The sequence below is a fragment of the Macrobrachium nipponense genome, chromosome 35 (genome assembly GCF_015104395.2).
Source record: "Macrobrachium nipponense isolate FS-2020 chromosome 35, ASM1510439v2, whole genome shotgun sequence".
Taxonomy (NCBI): domain Eukaryota; kingdom Metazoa; phylum Arthropoda; class Malacostraca; order Decapoda; family Palaemonidae; genus Macrobrachium; species Macrobrachium nipponense.
This window is the reverse complement of record NC_061096.1, coordinates 52,618,427-52,642,784: the sequence shown is the minus strand read 5'-3', so window position 1 is coordinate 52,642,784 and position 24,358 is coordinate 52,618,427. Positions and strand designations below refer to the sequence as shown.

At 36.7% G+C, this 24,358-nt stretch overlaps 3 protein-coding genes across 5 annotated transcripts in view; 2 read left to right on the top strand and 1 right to left on the bottom strand.

Annotated features, from left to right (window-relative positions):
• The first annotated feature begins 1,041 nt into the window (after positions 1-1,041).
• LOC135208772 (thioredoxin-like protein 4A) lies at positions 1,042-10,224 on the top strand. The gene is made up of 2 exons (XM_064241287.1): positions 1,042-1,281; positions 9,400-10,224. The coding sequence occupies exons 1-2, from the start codon at positions 1,204-1,206 to the stop codon at positions 9,748-9,750; spliced, it is 429 nt and encodes a 142-aa protein (XP_064097357.1). The 5' UTR covers positions 1,042-1,203; the 3' UTR covers positions 9,751-10,224.
• Positions 10,225-11,945: 1,721 nt separating this feature from the next.
• Positions 11,946-19,579, bottom strand: LOC135208770 (UPF0489 protein C5orf22 homolog). Of its 3 annotated transcripts, none has more exons than XM_064241282.1 (2): positions 19,408-19,579; positions 11,946-13,243 (listed from the first exon to the last, which is right to left on the bottom strand). In XM_064241282.1, exons 1-2 carry the CDS (start codon positions 19,443-19,445, stop codon positions 12,055-12,057), a joined length of 1,227 nt encoding a protein of 408 aa, XP_064097352.1. In that variant the 5' UTR covers positions 19,446-19,579; the 3' UTR covers positions 11,946-12,054. The 3 variants fall into 3 exon arrangements, with proteins under 3 accessions (XP_064097352.1, XP_064097353.1, XP_064097354.1); XM_064241283.1 differs by having other exon boundaries at positions 19,379-19,529; XM_064241284.1 differs by lacking the exon at positions 19,408-19,579 and adding an exon at positions 19,115-19,272.
• Positions 19,580-19,603: 24 nt separating this feature from the next.
• The window catches only part of LOC135208771 (HUWE1-associated protein modifying stress responses-like), a 32,932-nt gene continuing 28,177 nt past the window's right edge, over positions 19,604-24,358 (top strand). The window contains exon 1 of the mRNA XM_064241286.1: positions 19,604-19,948. Coding sequence (XP_064097356.1) covers positions 19,753-19,948 — 196 coding nt within the window. The 5' untranslated portion in view covers positions 19,604-19,752. The remainder of the gene's footprint in view (positions 19,949-24,358) is intronic.

The following is a 24,358-nucleotide window of genomic DNA, read 5'->3' as shown; positions in this document are numbered from 1 at the left end:
GGTACCGATCTTTGAATAAAAACAAACATTCCATTGAGGGAACTCCTAGAAATAAAGTAACTTATTAAAGATTACATTAAACTTAACATTTTATACAATAAGTGAAAAAGCTTTTTGAAGTTGAAAAGCTCTAGCTGCATCTACGGTACCTCTTGTAGTCAATGTGGCCTAAATGTAAACAAGGATAAAATTGATATACATAAATATTTATTGACGGGTTCTTTTTAGATGACGTAAGAGACATTCAGATTGAAGGAATAAAACAGTGGGGCAAATTACATATTACGGTTAATAATTCGGATGAATGCTTAAAGGAACCACTATAGAATGGACTTAGATCAAAACAAAAAACAGATGGGAAACTGTATCTGAAATATAAATAGTTGAACTGCAAAAAAATAGGCAACCAATTTTACTTAAATGTAACACTGAAAGCACTAAGGTAAGGAGCAAGTTGTGCTCTAAGATCTAAAATGGGGCTTCATCCTGCCACTCAAAGGATATGCAGAACAATGTGCTCTATCTAAAGCACACCATCAACGGTAACAGGTAGGTGCTTGTCCATGAGATAACCTTGGGCCAATGCAGATTTTGTAACTTATAGATAGTATATGAATGAGTTAAATTTAAACATAAACGAATGTATTAAGAAAATATTTAAAGAAAATATGAAGTAAATTTGATATGATAAAATTCTTATTAGAAGAGCTAGATCGAACACGCTAAAGCTAAATGAAAGGGAAATATTTAAGGGAAAACAGTAAATGATTATATTTTGAAGAAGATTCTGAAGACCTGCCGCATTTCTTACTTTATTGCCCAACACAACAATATTAGGAACAAATTCAGATTTACGAAGCAACCACATCAGGAAGATGAAGAGGAATTAATAGCTAACATCATACTATTTAAATACTTATCTGAGAGGATAGTAATTTATTATGAACACGCTGTGCTATGGAGGAAAATATGTTACTAATGGAGGGAATGAGAACGTAATTGGTAAGCCGTTTCAAAGAAACAATTCAAATACTACTACTACTATCATTTCCAGGATGTTGATGGTCTTTATTAGATTCTAGAGAGGTCTGCAGGAAAAGTCGTAGACCAAACGTTGAAGCAACCTTGAAGATCACACAAGTATACCTTCTGGGTTTGTTACTGCAGTTTTAGCTCCGTATTGACCACCATTAAAAAACAAAGATGTCTTATATGTTACAGCATCTCCATAATGGCTGGCAAGTTGATCAGGCAATTCTCAGCGAAGAAGATAGAGTGGTTGTGAGTATCCTAAAGTATTATACTAGCCTAAACCTACCTAGTACATAATTGTAAAGAAGGGCGCACGAAGATATCATTTATTAGCCTAGTAGTTTAATATTTTGGTGTTTGTACCTACTATAACTGGTTCACTTAAGGTAGATTCTTGGATGATCCCTATGCCTACGAGACGTTAGTTTGGCGGCCGCTGATTGGCTGGGAGCTGCCTACCTCCCGGTACCAGCCAATCAGCGGCCACCAAACAAACGTCTCGTAAGAATAAGGCTCATCCGAGAATCTACCTTAAGTGAATCAGTTATAGTAGGCAAGGTATTTTGAGAACGTTACCGAAATGATAGGAAATTTGCCGTCTTTTGTAGCCTAAGCTAATGGTTTCACTTTCATGGCTGGAGCTACAAGGGACTCCCGTATTTACTAGCCTAATAACTGCTCTACAGGGAGCGGGGAAGGTGAAAGTTTAATTAGCCCTATAGACAAGACTGTACTAGTTAGTATCTCTGGGGTAGTTTACAGTTTAGTTGGCTAGACCTTACTTTTCTAACCTCACTTGGGGTGCTGTACCCCTACCTGGCCCAGGGGGCTTCACCCCCCAAAATAACGCAATGTCGGAAAGGCCTGAACCAGTCATTTTTCAAACTACTGTACTCCCATACTGTGTTACTATGTAGGCTATAGCCTTTATTGTTTGGCCCATAAAATATATTAATAGGTAAATAATATCTTCGTGCGACCAGCTACTTTACATTTAGGGTAAACAAGCGCGTGGACTGGCCAACTCACCAACTACCGCAGCTAGGCCATCCTCCGAAAAAGTACTTTTAACACGTCCTGACACCAGAGATGGTCATCAGTCATGAGTATTTGGTGGTGATAACTGGAGCTCAAGACCTCTACTCTCCTTTCGAAGTATTTTCTCCAAAGTTAGAAATTAAGGCCCACAACCCAAAAACCCTTTCAAAGTTTTTACTTACAACTCCAAATATTTCGAAGATTGACGCTATCTCGATGTTTGCGGAGTCACTTGTGTCAACAAACTTCCCTTTTCCTGCTAAATCCGCACACCACTTGTACCCATAGACGCTGGGGCACTTTCATCACAACAATCTAAACCCCGACCTCTAACCAGCACTTATCCGTACTTATTCAAGGGGACTACGGCATTCTTTGCGGCATTTTGCACTCTTCAATTGTTTATCAGTGTTGTCAATTGGTATGTGTTTACCCTCCAAACTGGGTATAAGACTTACACAAAACGGGGGAAATAAGTGAAATTAGCGTATCTATTTGTAGTATATATACATATTACAGCAATTTTATCATTACTGCATTACTATGACAACTAGAATTCATGGAAACAGTTTGTAAATGCATCGGCGTATGTGTGACGCTCCACTAGATTGGCAACGATGAGTCATTTTTCCTCGCGTCGTCTGCTCGTTGGTATACATGCGAAATATTTGTAATTTTTCAAGGTTAATTTGGTTGCAAAAAAGGGATAATAGACATGAATTATATAAACAGTTTGAAGTAAAGTTAAACTAAATAACGAGTAAAGTAAACATTTAAGGGAATAAAGCTTTGCACCTCTAATCAGTGTTATCGTCTGCTGCTCGTAAATGTGTTTGCGGAGTGAGTACTTAGGAACCAGGAACAGCAACGTGGTTCAAGTGCAATGTGGAGTGAATTAAGACCAAAATATGTATAATTACAATCAAATAAGCACTGCAGAGTTTCAGTTGTGATGGCAGTAAGGAGAAAACCACCAATTACAAGGTAAAAATTAATTCAGTTCAAACCATGACCCCGGGAATAAAAAGTTTCATACTTTCACTAATATAGGCAACAAAATGTTGTTTTATTGTGCTGATTACAACTGCAATCTTGAGTAAGATTAATAAACGTTACATATATATGGTAACATTGTTCAAATGAGTGCTGGGAAAGATATTTTACAAAGAGCTCACATGCTTATTTTAGTTCGTATGGGGCTTTCATATATCACATTATGTTGACGAAACTTCAATCTTTTGAATGGTATGCTTAAAGTTGTATTTGTATTCTTGTAGTTCTACTACGCATTTTTTAAATGAATGCAGATTATAGTAGACATTTTTGTAGCAGGGTAAACAACCGTGGACGATCCATTGTCATTGCGCTGGCTAGGCCTTATTCACTTGATATTTAATTGGTGAAACAAGAATACAATTACAACTTTAAGCATACCATTCAAAAGATTGAAGTTTCGTCAACATAATGTGATATATGAAAGCCCCATACAAACTAAAATAAGCATGTGAGCTCTTTGTAAAATATGTTTTCAAGGCAGTTTTGAAATCCAATATGGCGCAATCGTGTGGTTGGCCGGTCTAACCACAGACAATTCACCATCTTTCCCAGCCTTCCCAACACTCATTTGAACAATGTTAGCATATATATGTAACATTTATTGATCTTACTCAAGATTGCAGTTGTAATCTGTACAATAAAACAACATTTTGTTGCCTATATTAGTGAAAGTATGAAACTTTTTATTCCCGGGGTCATTGGTTGAACTGAATTCATTTTTACCTTGTAATCAGTGGCTTTATCCTTACTGCCATCACAACTGAAACTCTGCAGTGCTTATTTGATTGTAATTATATACATTTTGGTCTTAATTCACTCCACATTGTACTTGAACCACGTTGCTGTTCCTGGTTCCTAAGCACTCACTCTGCAAACACAGTTACGAGCAGCAGACGACTACACTGATTAGAGGTGCAAAGCTTTATTCCCTTAATTGTTTACTTTACTCATTATTTAGTTTAACTTTACTTTGTTACTTTGAAATGTTTATTTAATTCATGTCTATTATCCCTTTTTTGCAACCAAATTAACCCCGAAAATTACAGATATTTCTGCAGTACGAGCAGACGACGGCAAAAGGACTCATCGTTGTCAATCTAGTGGAGCTTCACACATACGCCGATGCATTTACAAACTGTTTCCATGAATTCTAGTTGTCATAGTAATGCAGTAATGATATAATTGCTGTAATATGTATATATACGTACTACAAATAGATACGCTAACTTCCCTTATTTCCCCGATTTTGTGTAAGTCTTATACCCAGTTTGGAGGGTAAACATATAACCAATTGACAACACTGATAAACAATTGAAGAGCGCAAAACGCCGCAAAGAATGCTGTAATCCCCTTGAATAAGTACGAATAATTGCTGAGTCTGTGGATACAAGTGGTGTGTGGATTTAGCACAGGAAATGGGAAGTTTGTTGACGCAAGTGACTCCGTAAACATCGAGATGGCATCAATCTTTGAAATATTTGGAGTTTAAGTAAAAACTTCGAAAGCGTTTTGGGGTTGTGGGCACTGTGTTGGCCACCGTTTTCATTACCCTCTGTTTAAATCTTAAAATTTGGCCTTTCTAACTTTGGAGAAAACACTTACTTCGAAAGGAGAGTAGAGGTCTTGAGCTCCTGTTATCACCACCAACAACTCATGACTGATGACCATCTCTGGTGTCAGGACGTGTTAAGGTACTTTTTCAGAATATGGCCAAAACCTTGGTAGTCTGTGAGTTGGCCAGTCCACTCGGTTGTTTACCCTAGGTTTTTCAGAGGGAACTCAACCTAATCAGACTTACCTTTACTTAACATAACTTAGACGCCTCTTTTGGACCCCCAAGTAATTTGTGAGCCCCTGCTCAGCACTCTAGCTATATACATGTGTTTGATCAGGCTTTGATAGATTGATAAAACTGAAGACTACAACCACACCCCCCCCCCCCCCCCATGTTTTGGTAACTATCAGTTTACATGTAAAATGGCAGCTGTCTTTAGTACCTGGCCCTTGGGGATGAACCTAAAAAATAAACAAAAACAAATGGCTTAAGCATAAGAATAGACTGTAAATATTACAGTTGTCAACTGGCAGGAACCATGGCACGTTAGTAGTCTTCAGTTTTGCCAATATGTCTACCATAGGTAACAATTTGCCTAGCTTGGTACACCATCTAGCCTACAGTAGGCTAACTATTTTCTGTTCACAGCTGAGATTTTGATAAATTTTTATTTAAAACCATAATAGATTTCTATAATTGAACATATTTTCCTGTTTTAACTGAGTTTTGAACCTTTCTAAAATTTATTTCAGTAGGCTAGCAAATCAGTAGTTTGAGGGGGCCGGCCGGCTAATGCCATTTTTTAAGGACAGGACTTTGATCTTCATACCACTAAATAAGGTGACTTGGGACATCTCCAAACCGCATATGATTTTCGCCTCTGACCTTCGGTTTTGTGACGCCAGGGCGATTTATCCCAAAAATAACCATTTTTCAAATTCTATCTCCTCCCTTGATATTTAATATTAAGACCTGAGATTACTACCATATATAGACCTGATGTAGACCTCCAATCGAATGAGGAGTTTTTTTTCCTTAAAGTTTGTGTATTAATAAACCAAAACTATTTTATTTATCATAATTTAATCATAAATGATGATCCCTTTGCTCATACGTATATCGTAGCCTGGGGCACTGCTTGAGGCAAGATGGGGCACTCCTTCCTACGCAACTCTCTTTCTCCCTTTCACTAACTCGGCTTATTACAGCGAATTTTCTTCTTCTGTATGTTAGCAAGATGTTTTCCTTGTATTTTCTTCTTTGGCATGATGAAATTCTTGCCGAAACAAAGATAAACAAATGTAAATGCAAGAGAATGTCAGAGGTGAAACTCGAAGGTGTACTCTCTTTTTACAAAGACAATTTAATAAATCATGATTATTATGAATTTCATATTCCATTTTGGGTATTAAAAAACCAAAACTTTGTTATTTATCATAAATGAAGATCTCTTTGCTCAAAGATCGTAGCCTTGGGCACAGTATGACGTGTGCTGTCAGGCAAGACGGGGGCGTTACTACGCAACCCTTACTACCAACCCTCCCCTCTCTCTTCACTAACTACGCGTATATTATGATATTCTGTAATAATACTTGAGCGATTTTTCTTCGTCTGTATGTTAGCGAGAGGTTTTCCTTGTCTTTACCTCATTGGCATGATGAAATTCTTGCCGAAACATACATAAACATACGTAAAAGGAAGTGAATGTCAGAGGTAAAACTCGAACATGTAGACTACTTGCGGTTTGTGATCGCACTGAATCATGACTGGACTTGGTAGCTGACTGAAGTCTCCCGATCTCCCTTCTCGACTCGGGGAATGTCTACAGATGCCATTTCTCCTAATTTCTTTGACAATAATTATCAAAATTTACGGTAATAGAAGAAATATTGCATTTTCTTGTACGGATCAATGTTTTAGGCTTTTTGAGTTACGTTAACTAATTACTCTGTAACTATGAAAGTAAGAGGAATTTTGACAAAATATTTTGTATATGTATTCTTAATTGCCATATGAAGGTCCATGAATTTTTTCATGACTGCATTTTTCACTCTATACCACCATATATAGGGGTTCCGGCCGCCCCCTTAAGAGATACTGGACTCTCATCTGTGGTTATGAAGACCACAGTAGGAAAATGGGGCTTTTAGATTGTGGAAAAATACAAATGAAATGATGTATTTAACCTAACCCCTTATGCCAGGTCCTTAACTGGCCAGGGAACCTTCACTCCTTCCTCCTAGACCTCCTCCCACCTAACCTAACCAAGGGCACTGTAAATTAGAATTTGAAAATTATTACTTTAAACCAAACTTGCATTCTGGAGTTGAAAATTTATTTGCCACATGTTTTAATATCTGCTTTGAATATTTCTTATACTCATGTCATTAGTAAATGAGGTTTTAGTGATACTAGATCCTCAATTACAGCCAAAAGTTATGGGAGAACAAAATGGATGTAGGAAAACAAAGCGATATACAAGGAAGTATTTAACCTATCTTAGGGTGGCAGGGTTTTTATCTACCCAAGGAGTATTTAGCCCTCCCTCCCTCCACTTTAACTTAGGACACTGTACATTAAAGTAAATAGGGTTGTTACCCAATACAACCACACCTAAGTTAACTTAGGTTGCTGAGTCTCCATGTGGCCTAAGGATGTGAAACATATTCCAAGTCACCTTGTCTTTACTAACTAGCATTTGATGTCACTATAAATTATTCAGAGAACCTTACCTTAATCAGAATCAGAACTTGCAGAAGTATCATGGGGATATTAATCTACATCCTTGTTTTTTTCCCTTGTATATTTTCCTTGCACATAAAAACCCCGCTTTCTCAGAGTGGTCCCCATATAATCTTACAATATTAGGGGTTCCTGTATCTTTATAACTAATACATTTTGCTGAATTAAATGTCAAAAACTGAAAAACACACCAAGAAAATTCTAATCAGCTGGAATTGTCAAGGAACCAGTTACTTGTCTGCACTAAAGGAATGATGACTGAATTTCTAAATCCCACTTAAGAGGTGAAACTTAGAACAAAAGAACCAATCAGGTTTGAGCATATTCCACATATCTACTTTTCAAAATGAAATAGCAAGATGTTCCAAATGCACTAACCATTCTTACCCACAATGCATAAGACAAGAAAAATTTGATGAATTTTAGAATGAGTTTCATTTTAAACATGATAAGGAGACTTAAAAGCAATAAAAAAAAACAACTCCAGTGTTAAGAACTGGTATTGGAGAAAAAATTAAAAACAAAAAAATTTATTAGTGGGGTTGCTCTGACTAGTGTGGGTTTGTAGATTTGTGAATCAAGTTTCTCTCCGAGAGGAAACAGAACAAATATTACTGAACATAGGTAGTAGGTTACCACTGGTCTGGATGATACTCGCTACCAGGTACATTATCCCTTAGAAAGGTACACTTTTCATTACAGCATTCAAGTTGAAAATGAACAACATAACCCTATGATGACTTTTTGGCTAATATTTATATCCTCAGTAAAATGTGAAATATTTTTTTTTATCCCTTTTAAAGGGATTCAGATGCATTTATTGTTCATTTCAATTGGAAATACTACTTACTACAGTAGTTAACCCACTTTAACCTCTGTTAAGAATTGAGGCCCAGTGGGAAATTGGGACTTTTAGATTATAAGAAACAGTTGCTAAGGGATCAGGACCAATTGCTCGTTTTTCTTCAATAAGGGGATTTAGTAAATTGGTATAAGTCAGATCATCAGCCCTTGCAATAAACTGGAAAAAAAAGATAAACTGTTCATCCAAAGAAGCTGGTGAAGTACCTGGGCATCCTGATTGACACCAGTTGTAAGAGCCTCCTATAGGCTTTCTGATCAATAAGTTCTTGAGATACAATTATTAATATACATAATGCCTTTCTTGACAGAAACACCAAATTTGTATTTTTCAAATCATACTTGGGCATTTGGAGAAGCATGATCCTTATGGGCAGATCCACCTATGCTTACCGTAGTGGTATCTGAAGCAGCACTGGCTACCCTCCAGCACTTCCCATGTCCGTCAACCAGGTGATTAATGGTGGTTGGAGGACTGGAACCTCTTTGTGGGATTTCTGCTGTTATTGGTACATATTTATGCCTGTCCTTATGAAAATGTGTGGAAAGGTTGGCAAAATTTTTATCACTCTTTAGAACTTGTTTGGTGATACCATAATTTTCTTTGAACTGTTGGAGGGAATTAAATTAAAAACATTCCTTATACAATCCAAACATCATCCCAATGTTACCTCTTGTCAAAATATTTATGATTAATTTAAATTTTTTCCATTTTCTGTAGATGACATCATCAGAATCTCAAGGGATGACATTTTCATGGTGTCACTGTAGGAATTTCAGAGGTAAAATTATAGAATACAACTAGATCACAGTGTCGCCTTACATTGTAACATAGTATTCATAATTTCAATGTAGTGTGCACACTTCATTAGTGCCAGAGGATAGCCATTTAATAATTTTATATTTATATTGTTTAAGTGTGAAGAAATAAATAAATGAGCAAATAAATGTAGTTTTATTTCATTCAGTTTATGTACTTAATTGTAGCATAGTGAAAATGTGATGTTTGTATGTACATTAATATTTTCTGTGCCACATGTAAAAAGTTTTATGAATATCACAAGTAAGTTTATTTTTCTCCCTGGTTCTAACTTGATCAATGCTTTTTGTTCCAGGTTATCCGCTTTGGTCACGATTGGGATCCAACATGCATGAAGATGGATGAAGTTTTATACAATATTGCCGAGAAAGTGAAAAATTTTGCCGTTATCTACTTGGTAGACATAACTGAAGTACCTGACTTCAACAAAATGTACGAATTATATGACCCTTGTACCTGCATGTTCTTTTTCCGAAACAAGCACATCATGATTGATCTGGGTACTGGTAATAACAACAAGATCAACTGGGCTTTGGAGGACAAGCAAGAAATGATGGACATATTGGAGACACTATACCGTGGAGCTAGAAAAGGACGAGGTCTAGTTGTATCTCCTAAAGATTATTCTACCAAGTACAGATATTAAATTATGTATGGTCTAAGTTACAAGTCAGAGTTTGGTACAAAATGTTGAAATATTATTTTAAGATTTAAACTAAGTGCTTTGTGTAGACTCTAATTTGCTGCTGTATCAGGAATAATTGAGTGACTGAAGGCATAAGAACAACAAGATGCATTCTAAATGGGAAGTTCACTGACATCATTTGCAAGGCATAGAGGTAATATGTACTTTGGTAACAAAATAATTTAGGTAGGCAAATTAAAAGTACAGAAGCAAGTACAGTATTGCAGTTTTATTACACTACATTAATTAATAATTACTATTAAAGTTATCATTCACAGGATATGTTAGCACCCTATCACGTAAGCAAATTGCTTGTTTTCAGTATTGGTTGCAGTGAGTTTCCTACAATTATTTCCTATAATAGTAGGAAGGGAACGCAAGGGTTGACCCGGGAAAATTTTTTTTTAACCAAATAATTCATTCACCAATGAGTGATAGGTCACTAGTATTTAAAAAAAAAAAAATTGGAGCCCATAGCAAACTTTTTAGGGGGCAAATTTGCGTATTTAAAAACTTCGCTTTTTAATCATAAACAGCATTTTGTCAAGAATATTATTGAATACAAACTTAAAGTAAGATAAAATTACCTTTCTAATGCTATATAATGAGGTAGAGTTTGCTTTGTTAGTATAATACCTATGATTCAACAAAGGTTGTGTTAAAAGTCTGAATATGCATTTTCCGAGTTTCGTCTTCAACATTTTAAATACTAGGCATTTTCTGAAAAGGTTTTTGTTGCACTATTAAAATATAAAAAATTTTCTATATAGTGTATAATAATATATAGAGGCAGTCCCCAGGTTACGATGGGTTCGGCTTACGACGTTCCGAGGTTAAGGTGCTTTTCAATTGTATTCATCAGAAATTATTTCCAGGGTTACGACGCCTACAACGCTCATTTGGCAGAAGAAATATGACTCCAAAAATGCAAAATAATCAATATTTCAAGTTTTTTTTTTGATGAAAAAGGTAATAAGAATGCAGTTTACATACTTTTTAATGCACCCAAAGCATTAAAAGTAAGGTTTTCTTAGGATTTTTGATGATGTTCCGGCTTACGACAGTTTTCGGATTACAACGCGTCTCAAGAACGGAACCCCCGTCGTAACCCGGTGACTGCCTGTATATATATCTTATTAAATTTGTGAAGGTGCAGAATCTGAGAAAGAGGTGGTGAAACTGTTGAAAATGTAGAACAAAATATAGAAAGGAGAGGACTAAAGATCACCAAAATACAAAAAAGCTTATGATGGCTGTAAATTAAACAAAAGATAGATTAGTCAGGTCTTGTGGTTGCAATGGCATCACAGATGATGCTAAGGATTGCAAAATAAGGTGCTTAGTACCCAAAATGTACTAAAGAGCAAAGAGAGAGGGGAGTGGAGAACTTTAGGTGAAATGTTTCATTGACCATAGAAAAACTAGTACATATTAGATTATGAAAGCAGAAATTACAAGCCAATAGGGAAAGTTTTTCAATTACCATAGTGTATAAAATGAAAACAAGAGTGCTGGTTAATGAAAGGAATGTATCTAGGTAATGTGACCAGACTTGTGATAGTTATTGAAGACTTACAAAATATGGCTAGAACATTTCAAGGTTCATGGTTAGAGAAAAGATGGAAGATTGTATTAATCATGAGGAGGTGGCAGAGATGTGGTGTCCAGCAATTAGAAACTAAACTCAGATCTCAAATATTTGAAAACAATGAGAAAGGAGTCATAAGAGCATCAGACTTGGTAGCAGCAGAAATTGCTTGATTTTTATAAAGCTGGGTGTGGTAAGGTGTGATGGATTTGGCTGTCTGGTGTCGTGTGAAGAAAGTTGGTAAGACTGGAAAATCATTTTTATGTCTAATTTCATTAAAGAAAAAGGCAACAAAAATACTTGAGATAGATATCTTAAAAGAGATGTAACTACAAAATGCTAGGTTTGACTGTAGTGCAATGGGAAGATCAGTTTGAGAATGAGTTAGACATGTAAATGGAGCCACTAATCAGAAAGAAGTGGACAAGATCTGGAAAAATGGAAACTCAAGCTGAAAAAATTGGGTCAAAAACTTTTCCAGATCTCATCTCTTACACAAGAAAATATGACTCATCACCTCCTGCATTCATATATATTACTAAAGGATAAATGAAAAAGAAAAGTGCGATTACATTAATATATAATTTTATTTTTCAGCTGAGTAAGTCATGGATTACTTATATGTTAAGTGATCACAGTTCATATAAAAGCCAAACATGGCTAATGAAGGCAGCTCATTACTGACCATTTTTATAATGCAATTTACATTCTATATCAAAACTTTTTCTCAAAAATTCACACAAAACTTCCTGAACTTTATTGACTTGATTAGGTGGACAATAATCATCTAAGCTCGATCGGGCTAAAGTGATAATTGTTGGAGAGGGAAATGAGGTAATGAGTTTTCGGGTACTGGCCATCAAAGAATCAATCTCCTCATTTGTGGATATATGGTGGGGGAGTTCATGTAAGCGATCATCACAGGTACATCCAGCATCATGCACCAGTTCCCAGTCTACTTCTGATCCGTACTCATGGCACAAATCTTCAATGAGGTTGACAATAGACTTTTGTTTAGCAGGTTCCATTGCTTCACATAAGCTTGATAACCTTTTTTCAATTTCATTAATATCCTTTAATTCTTGTAATTTCATAAATATATTTTTCAAATCTGTTATTTGGTTACATCTTTTATTCTGAGCATCAAGTACTTCATCCTCTTGTGTAGCAGTAAAATCAAAACTATATATTTCTCGTAGTCTACTGTACATTTCTACTTTAGGATGCATACCAAGGAAAGGATTCATTGTGGTAAAAAAATCTAGATCAATATCCAAAATATAATATTCTCCATGCTTTTTTACCAGATCTAATATATCTTTCTCTAAATTGTCATTTGTCTCATAATCTAACGTTCGAACCAACAGTAGGACCTCTTTTTCATCTTCAAGGTCCTCTTTCTTACTATAAAGCATCTCGGCGACGAAATACAAAATAGGACATGAAACTCTAATACTATCCGTGTTCTTTTTTCTTCCTATATAAAAAGAATAGTCTCCATTTTCTATCTGATTCGACCATGGTGGTTTCATCCACACAATTGACGAGATTTGACCAGCAAAAGCAGCAACAAGTATCCAGTTTTCAATGCTTAACTTAGGCAGCATCACAGGAATGTCATACACCTCAGAAGCTTTGAGCTCTGAGGGAATGAGCAAGTCAGGGTGAGAATCAAAATGTATGAGCAGGTTATTATTAAATGGTAGATGCTTAGAACCTACAGCCCTCAGTATGTGATATAGGGCATCATTGTGGTCTTCCACTATATGGACAGGCAACTGAGGGTACTTCTTTATGATGGACATCTTAATCTTGACTAGAGGACCTGCAACCTTAGTAATGTTTTCACCAACCCCATTCCTCGTTCTGTAAATATAAACAAAAAGATTAAACTTAAATTTCATCTAAATAAAATATCACATTTTTTCAGATAGTAATTAGTATTTTCCTAGATACACCAATGGTGAAACCTTTTATGTATGAAAATATTCCCTGCACATGCTGAAAATGGTTGTTTAGCCATGGTTACAAGGTGGTTGAATGGCAGTAGGAGGTGAGCAAACACCACATGTCCTAGGAAGATATCCAAGGACTTGAAAGTAATATCCCTTAACATGGTGGGCTGATGGAACCAGACCCAACCCTCATTAACTGCAAAACTGAGAAATTTCTCCATAATGCTAGAGACAGGGCAATGTCCTTCATTATGTGAGCCCTTGCCTCAACTGGACAGTCACAGGATGATCCTTACACCCACTAAATAATCTCACAATGCCAGAAAGAAAAGTTCTTGGACAAGCTGTTCTTGCTGGTACATACCTGTACTATATATATAAAAAAAAAAATGACACTCAGGCCCTTTTCAGATTGTAACATAAGGCTTTCACAGGGCACAAAAGTATCTCAAAGATCACAATCAGCAATGTCTCAGAGAAAGGGAATACGTAGAGAGGCTCTCAGATTTCATCACGAACCCTGATGACAGGTTCTGAGTTCCAGAAAAAACTCACGAGATTAAGAATAAAAGCAAACCCCAGTCTTTCAAATGTCAGACTAGATACAAGTCACACAACTCGCCAATATACTTTGCAAACCCTAAGACTTGCAGATAGACTTGAGTGTGAGGTCCCTAATATATGAGTTTCACAGGGGCTCATATGGCACTAGTTAAGTCTTGAAAATGAGTCCATCCACTCAAAGTTGGGAAAGATTACTCAAAGCTACTTATAGTATGGGCAACTCTACCAAGGAAGAGATCCATGCCCTCCTGTCACACTCAAGGTAGAGAACCTGTCCCTCATACAATAGGGGACAATGGATCCACATAAGATAGCACTGATTTTACCTACATATCACATCATAGGCAAGGGATTAAGTCTGGGCAGTATTACAGTCCAAGAAGTCACAGTAAAACTATAGATGATACGCATGCTCTGATAGCCCCATGACAACCCTACCTGCAGTAGATGACGCTGGTGGGAGCATCGCCACTGACCCTAAAGGGGAAAGGCACTCGCTTGGATTTTGTTGGGACTTTTTATGAGAGAGCTTCCTCGACTTTTTCTTCTTCTAAGTGGGCAGAAGAAAACAAAGAAGCAGAAGAGCTTGACAATGAGGAGGAGGAGGAGGAGGAAGTGGGTTAAGATTTTCCCACCCTACTCCTTGTGTCTTTATACTGTGCTAATGGTGTAGAACTTATTGAAGCAAGGATAGCAGACACTGAAGAAACACTTACAGTAGCTGATGCCACACGGAATCTTCGAGAAGTAGGACAATTACTACTATAGGCTTGAATTCCTTTATAGGAGCAATAACAGCAGAATGAGATCTTGCAGACTTAGCCAAGGCTAAGTGTTCCAAAAAACAGAAAAAAGATGGCTCTCAAAAATACCGGCAGCAGGCCACAGCTTCCACGAGTATGTACTTGGCATTGTCATCCCTGGAGCAGCCAGCATGGGCAGATGGTGGCAAGGCACATACACACACACACACACACAGGAAAAGAGCCAAGCATATGCACCTAACTCACCATTACATAAGAGCACATGATTACTTACCTTCCCTCACATACTCTCCTGGACCAAAAGCAGGTATGGTTTGCAGGGGGAGGGAGGAATTACCAAAAACATTTGGTGTCAAAAGAGTACAGTATTTCCTATATATGACACTTGTGAACTTTAAGCCTTCACAAACGATTGCAGCTTGCACTGATGGATACTCCCATAAAACCAGTGAGGCTTTGCATTCCCATACCAACAACTCAATTTTAGAAAAACTCCAAATTTAGAATGTATATAGAGATTGCTATACAATGGAACTTCATCCAATCATCAGTTACCAGAATTGATAAAATGTTGTAGAATAAATCATGGAATAGCCAAAGGGATCTGACAAACTTGATAATTGAACAAACTAGCAAGGTTTTGGTTCTTGCTCAATTCATAAAGGTTACACTACAACAGTAAAGTTAAAAATTACTGTATATTTAAAGCAACTAAATTTTTATTTAGGCAACATTTATACATCTGTGGAAATCTCATAGGTTGTTTCATGCAATACTGTTTTGGCTCCCTGTTATAATTTTTGGTAAAGATGCTGAGGTGTTGTACACTACAATATGAAAAAACTGGCTATTTTGCCACACGTACTTACAGCTATTTTAGAAGTAGATCCAAAGGCATATTTCAACATGACTGCATGCAACCAAGAGTGCTATGCCCTGACCTGGACCCACTACCCCCTTACCTACTACTATACAATGACAGGGCAGGTTTTGCTGTATGCCTAGACAATATGAGTTTCTTAACGGCACTACTACCGGATTTTCTTTTGAAAATTACATTTTATGCATTTGCATTGCTGTTAAGGCTACATTTTATATTTTTTTAATGCACTGAACTATCCTAGCATATAAGTAAGTCTACTATATCTATGACCATGTATGATGCTAATTTAAAGATGGCCAATTAAATTTAAAAAAAAACTCATCAATGGAGAGAGGAAGATATACATATGTTCATGGTATAAGTGCAAGAAGTTGGAAGTAAATATTTCCCACCCGGTGAGGCCTCTTTTCACTTAAGAAAGTCATAAAAATATGCTAATTTTACAGAGTTGTTTTTCCTAATATCTTTTATTTACTTTACTTTGTCGGATTATAATTACAACTCGGACAATATCATAACAGATAAATCATAAACAAATTCTGAATATATTACATAACTGTAAAATATTTACAAAACATCCTTGGGTGGGAAGTTGTGACAACATTCACTTTTACCACCTCAAGCAAGACTGAATCCCTCCCAGCTCACTCTGACTCTTGTACAGTGATCTGAAGAGTTGCCAATAGTGATAAACGGCACTTGGAACATTTTTCCCGCAAAATTCATTTAAAACTGTATGGTGCCAAATCTTGAACATATGTGTGTCCAAGACTTTACCACAAAGCTACATATATGTAAACATATGTGTAAATTACCACAAGGGGTTAAGGAGCTTGAAATGGCCACTAAAATCTTGATGATATATACTGTTAGGTTGCCACTGGTATTGGGCTAGTCTACATTACATATTTCAAGAAATGTACATAGATTTACTTAACCCAAGAGGTGCAAGGGAGTTGCTACCAAAGGACGACAGCAATATTATGCATTAGCAACATCAGTAATGGAACCAATATTTTCTTGCTCATTTTTTAACTTATCACCTAATGTTATACTGTACATGGTTGTATTGTTCTTGTTTCGCAGATTAATAATAAAATATGAAATACAAGATATTTAGAAAATAAATATTTAAAAATATATTTTGGAAATAGAACGTTCTTTTCAAAAAGAACGTTTAATGCCGTATTTTCTAAGATAATTTCACTTTTTTTTTTTTCATGACAATATTACTCCTTAGCTATTCAAGAAACACCTATAAAATTGCAAAATATATACAGCAGTAATTAATTGGTTGAATCGGTATGTGTGTGTATGTTAACGGACATATGCAAACTAACTTTTATACCAATATTACTATCGTCACTGTCGCTATAATTATCTGTCTCTACATCAGTACGTATTTGATGGAAAAGAATAAGCATCACCATCAAAAGCCATTATCACCAAAATTTACAATATAAACACAGATTTATATAAATTTTCAAACATTGTAAATTCAAGATATGAAAGCCTCCCTGGTCCCGCCCCGTGGGGCTGATGGAAGGTTTACAATTAGTATGCTATTTTGATACCTATGATTAAGAGAAGTCTGGCATCTTTTACGTCCAAGAGTGAGCTGAATGGCTGGTGAAACTGTTGACGTCACTCAAACAGAGCTAAGGGGAGGGGCTAAATTAACAGCGATATTTAATAATAAAGTCGCTAATATCGACGTCGTCCTTATGCAGCATATAAAGCGTTGATTTTAGCGACGCATCGCACCTTGTGGGTTAAGCTCAACCTAGGACCATGAGTACCCTTTGCCTAAGATGTCTTCCAATAAAGACAACAATGAGAAGTTGTCAAGACAATTGTAAAATAGATCTAGACACTAGCAAAAGTTACAGAGAATTTATTTACTTTAATTCCAGTTCTTGATACAGTAGCACCTCAATTGTAGAAGCTTTGGGGATCTGGCTTTCTGATGGGTAACAACAGCTATTCACTTGAATGGTTTAAAGATTCTCACAACTAACAGCAATTCTACATAGTTTCGAACCTAAGGTAATTTGTACTTTACACATACCATTCAAATTCATATATGTACATACTTTGTTCTTAATAGGTATGCTAATATAAAAAATATCCTAAAAATTTACTGTTACCAGATTTTCACTGATTATAGTACATTGTTGCACACACTGGGATTTTCTAAGTAATTAGAAAATCTTTATTATAGGTATGGATGGCAAACATTTTTTTTAAATCTTTCATTTTAATATAAAAATTTGGGTACAAAGACTTGCTGAAACCAGATTGGCTCTTCTCTTCCAAGTTTTGCCAATGAAATCGGAATTTGGAATTCAGACACTGCTTGAAAAAACTAGCTTTTGTTCTAAGTTATGGCTCTGTAAGTGCAAACATGTAATTCTTGTTTTCTCAATCTATCAGCTACATTACAACACTCTACATTAAATTTTTCAATGTAGCCATTTCTGACATTAAATTTTTCAATGTAGCCATTTCTGACAATCTTCTCACTGTTGAATTAGCAAATTGAAAGATACTGGATCTCCCAATGTCCTATAATTATGATGGACCACAGTAGGAAGCCTCATTTTTGGTGGGGAATATACAATACCAGTGAAATGCAGGGATGTATTTTGTCAATTCCACAAATATACTCAGAAAGGAAAGACCTAGTGGCCTAGGTTATGATGGGGTTGGTTAGAGGGTACAGACTGGCCAGCTATGAACTAAGAGCCCGAATTTTGATTAGTTATGATTGAGTTAGATTGCAAACCTAGTTTTTAATCTACAATGCCCTAGGTAGGGTTAGGAGGAATCCACGGGGGAGGATGCCCACGTGACCAGGTAAAGACTGAGTTTGGTTTCCATTCTACTAAATTTAGTGTCAAAGGTTTGGTTAGCTAAATGGGGCAGTCTGGATATGAGGGAGGATGAACCCCAGCCAGGTAATGGACTAGCCCCTAGTATAGGTTATTCCACTTGTTTTGTATCCCCCCCCCCCCAAAAAAAAAAAAAAAAAAAAAAACTGGTTTCCACTACTGTCCCCCATGTCTGTAGAATACAGGGAGATCCAGTAGGGTATCTGAAACTACTACTACCTACCTATATAGCTACTATAATTTGTTACAGTAAAGTCAATAGCGCACCAAAAACATACTAAAAATGAAAATATGATGGGTTGTAGGCAAAGTAGGGAGATTGGGAATATTCAGTATTACTTGAGGAGGACAGGGGGGGGGGGGGGAAGAGCACCCCCAATGCCAGGTTAGGGAACAGCACCCTAAGTTAGGTTAGGAAGCTATACTAAGTTCTGGTTAGGTCAGGTCAGGGTAGTCTATGAAAGGTGAGAATTTATCACGCCTAACCCTGTCTCCCTACTCTGCATCCGGAATACGATTACAGTTGAACGTAGCTAGTAGGTAGGTAAATCGTATTATTACTAGCTAAGTTAGGTAGTATCAGCTATACCACGATAGGACTCCGTAGAAGAGGGGAAAAATATAAATAAAAAAACTCCAAAATAATCCTACATAATTCAAGTACATATAATGACTATTACCTCTTTAAAGGCCCGTGTGAAAAGATGTAAATGATGACATTTTCACATCTTTGATTTCGCAGAAATTACTTGAAAGGGGACAAGAGAGTGTCTACTAACAAATGTAAACAAATGCCCACAATTTCCACCTGGTGTGGGAATACGGCAACAACCGCATGGTCTCGATACTGAGGTGGGAGCCCGCAAAAGCAAAAGACTTTATAACGACGGCAAAGATATAAAACCTAGCATTATTTGTGAATTAAGTACCATAATTTAAATTACCTTCATGGGTCGTCCTTGATTCAAATTACCTTGTTGGGTTGGTCTGCGCCCTCCAATGTGCTTCCATATAGCGATAGTCTTCTAAAAACCAAAGTGGAATTTCTTTTACAAAGCTGAGAGCTTTATTTCTGAGAAATAAATAATGACCAGTATGTCAATTTGTATTTCGACGTATTTTACAATTTACGAGTGAATGCAAGCCCGTCGAGGTAGGAAATGAGACAAAGCATATTTTTGGAACTTCTTTGCGACATCGACAAAACATATCTCAGCTGACTATCTGGGCGGCGGTCTCGTCCTCCACGAAATTCTTTTTCCCCCTTTGATCTGGTGGCCGTTAGAGGCGAATTGTCCGATCGATAATCACTTGCAAGATGAGCGAAGGACGCGACGGTGACGACGATATCCTCGGCGACTACTGGATTACGTCCTGGGAGCAGCAGGCCGTTCAGGAATTGGAGAACGAGCAGGACCATCAGCAGAGCCTTCATGCCGAGGCCGATGCAGCCAACGAGAAAATGTGGATCCTTTTTCAGAATGCTGCACAGTGCGTGGCCGTCATGTACAAAGGTAATCGTAGACGTCACGATCAGGCCGAATTTCCTGCCAAATGAGCCTCAATTTTGTCCGGATGAACCTTGTTATGGGTCGTTTGCACTGGCCTACTCTATAATTGTTGTGGGTAGTAGCTAGGTATAACTTACGGGATGTCTACTATTCCTTATTGTCTATTCCTACGTCACATTTTTCATTTGGGTTACTGACTGACCCAGTAGGCAGAAACGCTTAGGTTAGTAATTTAATATATAAAGGTTAGGGCTTAGGATGTCCAAACGTAAGGGCGAGGATGAATCATTCAATGGTTCGTAAAGCAGCTAGTATAGCCTAGTGATTGGCCTCATTGGTTACTTTCAATCAGGACGTAGGTTTTTTAGGCATTGATAGTCTACATCTTAAAATAACCTCAATAACTATATTTTTCGAGGTTACCTAGCCTATTATTTTTGTCCAAAATTCATTCTTTATTTTCTAAGACATGAATGCAGAATTTACTGCAGGCTATTGCCAGCCTAAGTTACTTGTGTACGTTTTGCCATAGGTCTATTTATTGGAAAAGCCTAGACCTAATGTTCAACTTGTCGTTTCTCTATGGATATACCTAACTATGATGCATATTGTATTTGTGATTTTAGCCAAAAATTACTTTCATCATTGTTTTTCAAATGGGTAGTCTAAAATTATCATTAATGAAATATTTCCAATACATATTAAACAACAATTTAAGTGGCAAACAAATATTACACCAACAAAAAAGCCCGAAATACGAAAAGAAAAACAGTTCGGGATAAATAAGTTATTTTGTCTCACAAGCAAATTGAGACCAATCAAAATTATTTCTAGCTAATGTTCTTTCTGGAGTTTTGATAAGCATAATTCCTCATCAAATGTTTATGAAATATAATGCATTTAAATGTTTATATTTTTTTATGGCAAAGTAGATATGAAGTTTTAGCAGGGAGTTGATTAACCAGAAATAGGCTAATATAAAAAAGGCACAGGATATAGGTACGGCAGCCGTATCCCCGATTGCGATAGATATTGGTACGGCAGTGAATTGCGCATGCGTCAATTTCAGACTTCCTGCCGTACAAACATCGTGTAGAGTAGGTTTACGTCAGATTCTGTCAGTGGTGCCGTATTGTGTTATTGACTCTGCAGATATGGTAGTTTGCTAATCATGCAACAGTTACCGTGCACTGTTGCTAAGAGATATAGGTACGGCACTAGAAGGTAAGTGACAGTAGTAATAATAGTCGAACTGAATTGTTCCGCTGAACATGTTCAATTCGAAATGTCAAAGTGAAGCACCATACTGTCATCACCAAAGCACCAAAACATTTTGACAGTAAAGGAAAATATGAAAAATCCCAATAATACTTAAACATAATTAGATTTTTTGACTATGTACTACATGTAAAAATAAAACTAATCTATCTGTGTACTTCATACTCTTTGAATCTCTCTGAAACCGTGTAATAATACATCGGTTTTCGCCGAAAAAAACAAATGTTTTCAGGTTTCAACAAGCTGAAAAAGCAATGGATGTCTACGAAGAGTCAAACTTCCAGAAATTGTATATCCGTAGGTCATGAACGATCGAACCGGCCCCGAAAAGAGCTCGAAGAGGAGATTCAAAGAGAACTTGAAGTACTACACAGAAACCATGCTCTGCTGTATTCATGGTAGTAGGGAAAACTACCAAGTCAATCGTCTGGTAAACGGCCTAATCAATTCTAAGTAATCATCTAAATTAGGTCCATATTAACAGCATGTTTCCCATATTGAACTCAGTACTGACTGCTGCACTGCCTTCCTAGCTAAGCTTCAAATCTTTGAATCTTCTCTTCGGAGCTCTTTTCAGGGCCGATTCGATCTTTCGTAACCTACGGATATACCATTTCTGGAACTTTGCCTCTTCATAGACGTCTATTGCCTTTTCAGCTTGTTGAAACTGAAAACATGTTTTGTCGTCATTTTCTTGCTGTCACTGATATGCCTCAGGCGGTAAACAAGGGTTCGCGTATGCGCAATACACTGCCGTACCAATATCCTTCGTAATCAGGATACGGCTGCCGTACCAATATCCAGTTCGTATAAAAAAAGATTTTAAAAGGAATTTTTTTTTTTTACAGTATTTTACATAATATGGACAAAAGAGGACATTTATAGTATAGTGTAGGCTAATATTGGCCATGAAGAGGATTGCTCTCTACAAAATTGAAGTACAAAGAAAAATGATTCCTAAATGTAGGCTCTTATCAAACAGCAAAAATAAATATATATAGCTCTTGATAATAAACTCAATTCAGTGAAATTGCATAAAGTGAAAGCATCATCAAGGACTGAGGGTCTTTGCATCTCGCAACAGTTAAGAGTATTATCAGTTACATAGCCTAGGGGGAAACATCAGTACAGGCCAACCCTCATCACGGTAGACGGGTCTTATTCACTCGATATTTAATTGGTGAAACATGAATACAATTGCAACTCTAAGCATACCATTTAAAAGACTGAAGTTTCGTCAACATATTGTGATATATGAAAGCCCCATACGAACTAAAATAAGCATGTGAGCTCTTCGTAAAATATGTTTTCAAGGCAGTTTTGAAATCCAATATGGCGGCTACGTTTTTCATGGACGGCGTTCTCATCAGTGACGGACACCATCTTCCCCAGCCTTCCAGCACTCATTTGAACAATGTTAGCATATGTATGTAACGTTTATTGATCTTACTCAAGATTGCAGTTGTAATCAGCACAATAAAACAACATTTTGTTGCCTATATTAGTGAAAGTATGAAACTTGTTATTCCCGGGGTTATGGTTGGAACTGAATTCATTCTTACCTTGTAATCGGCGGTTTTTATCCTTACTGCCATCACAACTGAAACTCCACAGTGCTTATTTGATTGTTATTATACACATTTTGGTCTCAGTTCCACTCCACATTGCACTTTAAACCCGTTGCTGTTCCTGGTTTCTAAGCGCGCGCGCCATAAACACAATTACAAACAGCAGACGACGACAGACGACGAAACTGCAAAGTTTTATTCCCTAAACTGTTTACTTTACTCGTTATTTAGTTTAAATTTACATTGTTATTTAAAAATTTTGATTTAATTCATGTATATTATCCCTTTTTTTGCAACCAAATTACCCCGAAAAATTACAGATATTTCTAACGTAGATAAAATCAAATGTTTCTAACGTTTTCGTACATCTGGCTGCCGGAAAACCATAGAGGAACGAATACGGGAAAAGTGCATAGAGGAACGACTACGTTTTTTTTTTTTTTTTTTTGCTTTTTTGTTTTTTGTTGTTGCACTTTTCATTGATTTTCAGTCTTTATTCAGTATTTTTGAATTTCTTAAATAATCGTATGCCAGAAATAAATGTAACCTTTAATGTTGCAGCTTTAATGTTTGCATGCTAAGAATGGCAAAATCATCGTTGCCACATTGTAGGGGTGGGCTTCACACATACGCCGTTCCATTATTCATAAACTGTTTCCATGAATTCTAGTTGTCATAGTAATGCAATAATGATAAAATTGCTATGAGGAGACTGTCTGCCAAATTTTCAAAACAACTTTACACTTGTGTGACAGACCTTTGAATGGTTTTCGAGACAAACCCTGAGGCTATAATTATTGGATTATAGGGATTTTCATTTCCAGGTATTTTAATGTCCCTTCCTATTCCGTCCTCTCTCTCTCTCTCTCTCTCTCTCTCGATCTCTCTCTCTCTCTCTCTCTCTCTCTCTCTCTCTCTCTCTCTCTCTCTCATTTTTAAATTTTACATACCTATGTCCTGCTTAACTATTTTTGCGAGCACTAGTAGATGCACCTACATTCATCATTACGACTGAATTAAAAACTTGAAAGTATTTAATTAATGCTATACAAGTATGAAATATATTTTCTTGTTCATTTTTCGAATTACGATAAAAGAAACAGAGAGAGAGAGAGAGAGAGTTGAGTGGATCAGTGTATAAATATATCGGTCAATGGGCAGGTAACAACCGAGTGAATCGTTAGATATATCCACCAATGTAAACTACTATTATTAGATAGATAGATGGAAATCATAGAAAATAAGTTTAAACTGCAACAACTTTCAGAGAGAGAGAAGGGAAGGTGAAGGAAGGAAGAAGGACAGGGGTGGCGGTGGAGGTGGGGGGAGAGGGTAGGTGGAGCTGTTTACTGGTGTGTTCCTATCCATTTCTGGATAATGGAGTTTTTGGTCTATTAGTACAAGGACAAGTGTAGTTATTCTTTACGATTAGTGATTCACGATACCCTTATAAATTACGGCACTGGGGGTAATGCACTAAAGAAAAATCTCGTTCTGTTACGAGTGTTCGTTACAGAAATAGGTATTGCCCAAAAACGTGCTTTGCACTGTCTCTGAAAACCATAGT

What these genes read in the sequence shown, in the direction of transcription:
- LOC135208772 (XM_064241287.1), top strand. Translation starts at nt 1,204, where the DNA reads ATGTCTTATATGTTACAGCATCTCCATAATGGCTGGCAAGTTGATCAG. An exon ending in GCGAAGAAGATAGAGTGGTT is followed by an intron (nt 1,282 to 9,399) that starts GTGAGTATCCTA and finishes TTTTTGTTCCAG; the next exon opens with GTTATCCGCTTTGGTCACGA.
- LOC135208770 (XM_064241282.1), bottom strand. Translation starts at nt 19,445, where the DNA reads ATGGAAGCACATTGGAGGGCGCAGACCAACCCAACAAG. An exon ending in GCGCAGACCAACCCAACAAG is followed by an intron (nt 13,244 to 19,407) that starts GTAATTTGAATC and finishes TTATATTTACAG; the next exon opens with AACGAGGAATGGGGTTGGTG.